Source organism: Choristoneura fumiferana, chromosome 18 (assembly GCF_025370935.1).
Source record: "Choristoneura fumiferana chromosome 18, NRCan_CFum_1, whole genome shotgun sequence".
Taxonomy (NCBI): Eukaryota; Metazoa; Arthropoda; class Insecta; order Lepidoptera; family Tortricidae; genus Choristoneura; species Choristoneura fumiferana.
In genome coordinates, this window is record NC_133489.1 from 10,837,740 (window position 1) to 10,838,912 (window position 1,173).

Sequence of the window (1,173 nt, forward strand, 5' to 3'; positions counted from 1 at the left end):
CAATAAAAAACTTTCATGTTTTGAAATAAACATAGTTGGTTACATACATACATATAATAATATCTAATGCCATATACGAAGACGCGTGATTTTGTCAAAATTAGACATTAATGACATTGTTATAAGAACCACGGCACGCGTCATCGTGAATGACTCTACCTATAAACGAGTCATCATTCACCAAACAACTGAAGTACTTTTTATGAACTGTCGAAACACGATTCTCCCATATTTTTTGCAATTTTGCAAATTAATGTGGCTTTCATGGCTAAAATATTTATATGGAGTCATTCTACCCTACAGTTTAGTTTTAATGCTTTACTAAGCCGAGCTTTACACTAAATCTGGATTTAATTATTTCCTGCAATACGGTCTAAGAATACAAATCCAGTTAAAGACAGTGAACACGAATTCTACAAATCCTTTTGCAAACTTCCTCGTAAGATGTACCTGTAATATTCATATTCATTATTTCCAGAGGCGCGTCCCAAATGGCAGTTCCTGCCCCCAGTGCCAGGCTACGTGCCAGTCTACATCAGGACTGGAGACACGCCTCTCGAAGAGATCAACCCTGAGCTAGCTGAAGCCTTCCATGCCCTCCCAGCCGGCAGAAGCGCAGGCAAGGAGCTGGAAGCAGCCCCCGAAGAAACGGAGCAAGCCGACCAGCCCCAACCAGACGTGATCCCAGAAGCCAACATAGAGGGCTTGAAAGTCCCTGAAATTGACGACTCACCAATCGACCATCGCCCATACGAAAAGAAAAAATCGAAAAAGGCCAGCTTTGAAATTGTCAAGCCTGTCGAACGTAGATAGACCTAACAATAGTGTTTATTTTAGCTTAAATTAAGTTTAATTGTCGTACTTGGAGAAATTTACAGTGACATCAACGACGCCTAAATATATTGAGTGAGAGCCGGTATGCCAGCCACTCCGTCAACCCATGTGACCCATCGTCATCATTGACCACCATCTATAAAAAGATAATTTAAGCAGCTTCCACAGTGGTGCGACATTTACGCACGTGGCTTGTATGGCCGATTTGGGAGCGTCAGCTACGACCGCATAATTGGCAAATAAGGCCAGTCGCGCCCAGCGACGTAGGAGGGAGAGAAGCGCGCTGATGTCTCAGAACTCGCTTTACAGTCAGGTGGTCGAACTTCCATGCGACCTATT

At 43.2% G+C, this 1,173-nt stretch overlaps 1 protein-coding gene across 1 annotated transcript; it reads left to right on the top strand.

Moving 5' to 3' along the window:
- Positions 1-462: 462 nt before the first annotated feature.
- LOC141438491 (uncharacterized) lies at positions 463-963 on the top strand (the record flags this gene model as incomplete). The annotated part of the gene is made up of 1 exon (XM_074102391.1): positions 463-963. A coding segment is annotated over one exon (351 nt), but the record flags the coding sequence as incomplete, so codon positions are not given.
- Positions 964-1,173: the final 210 nt, after the last annotated feature.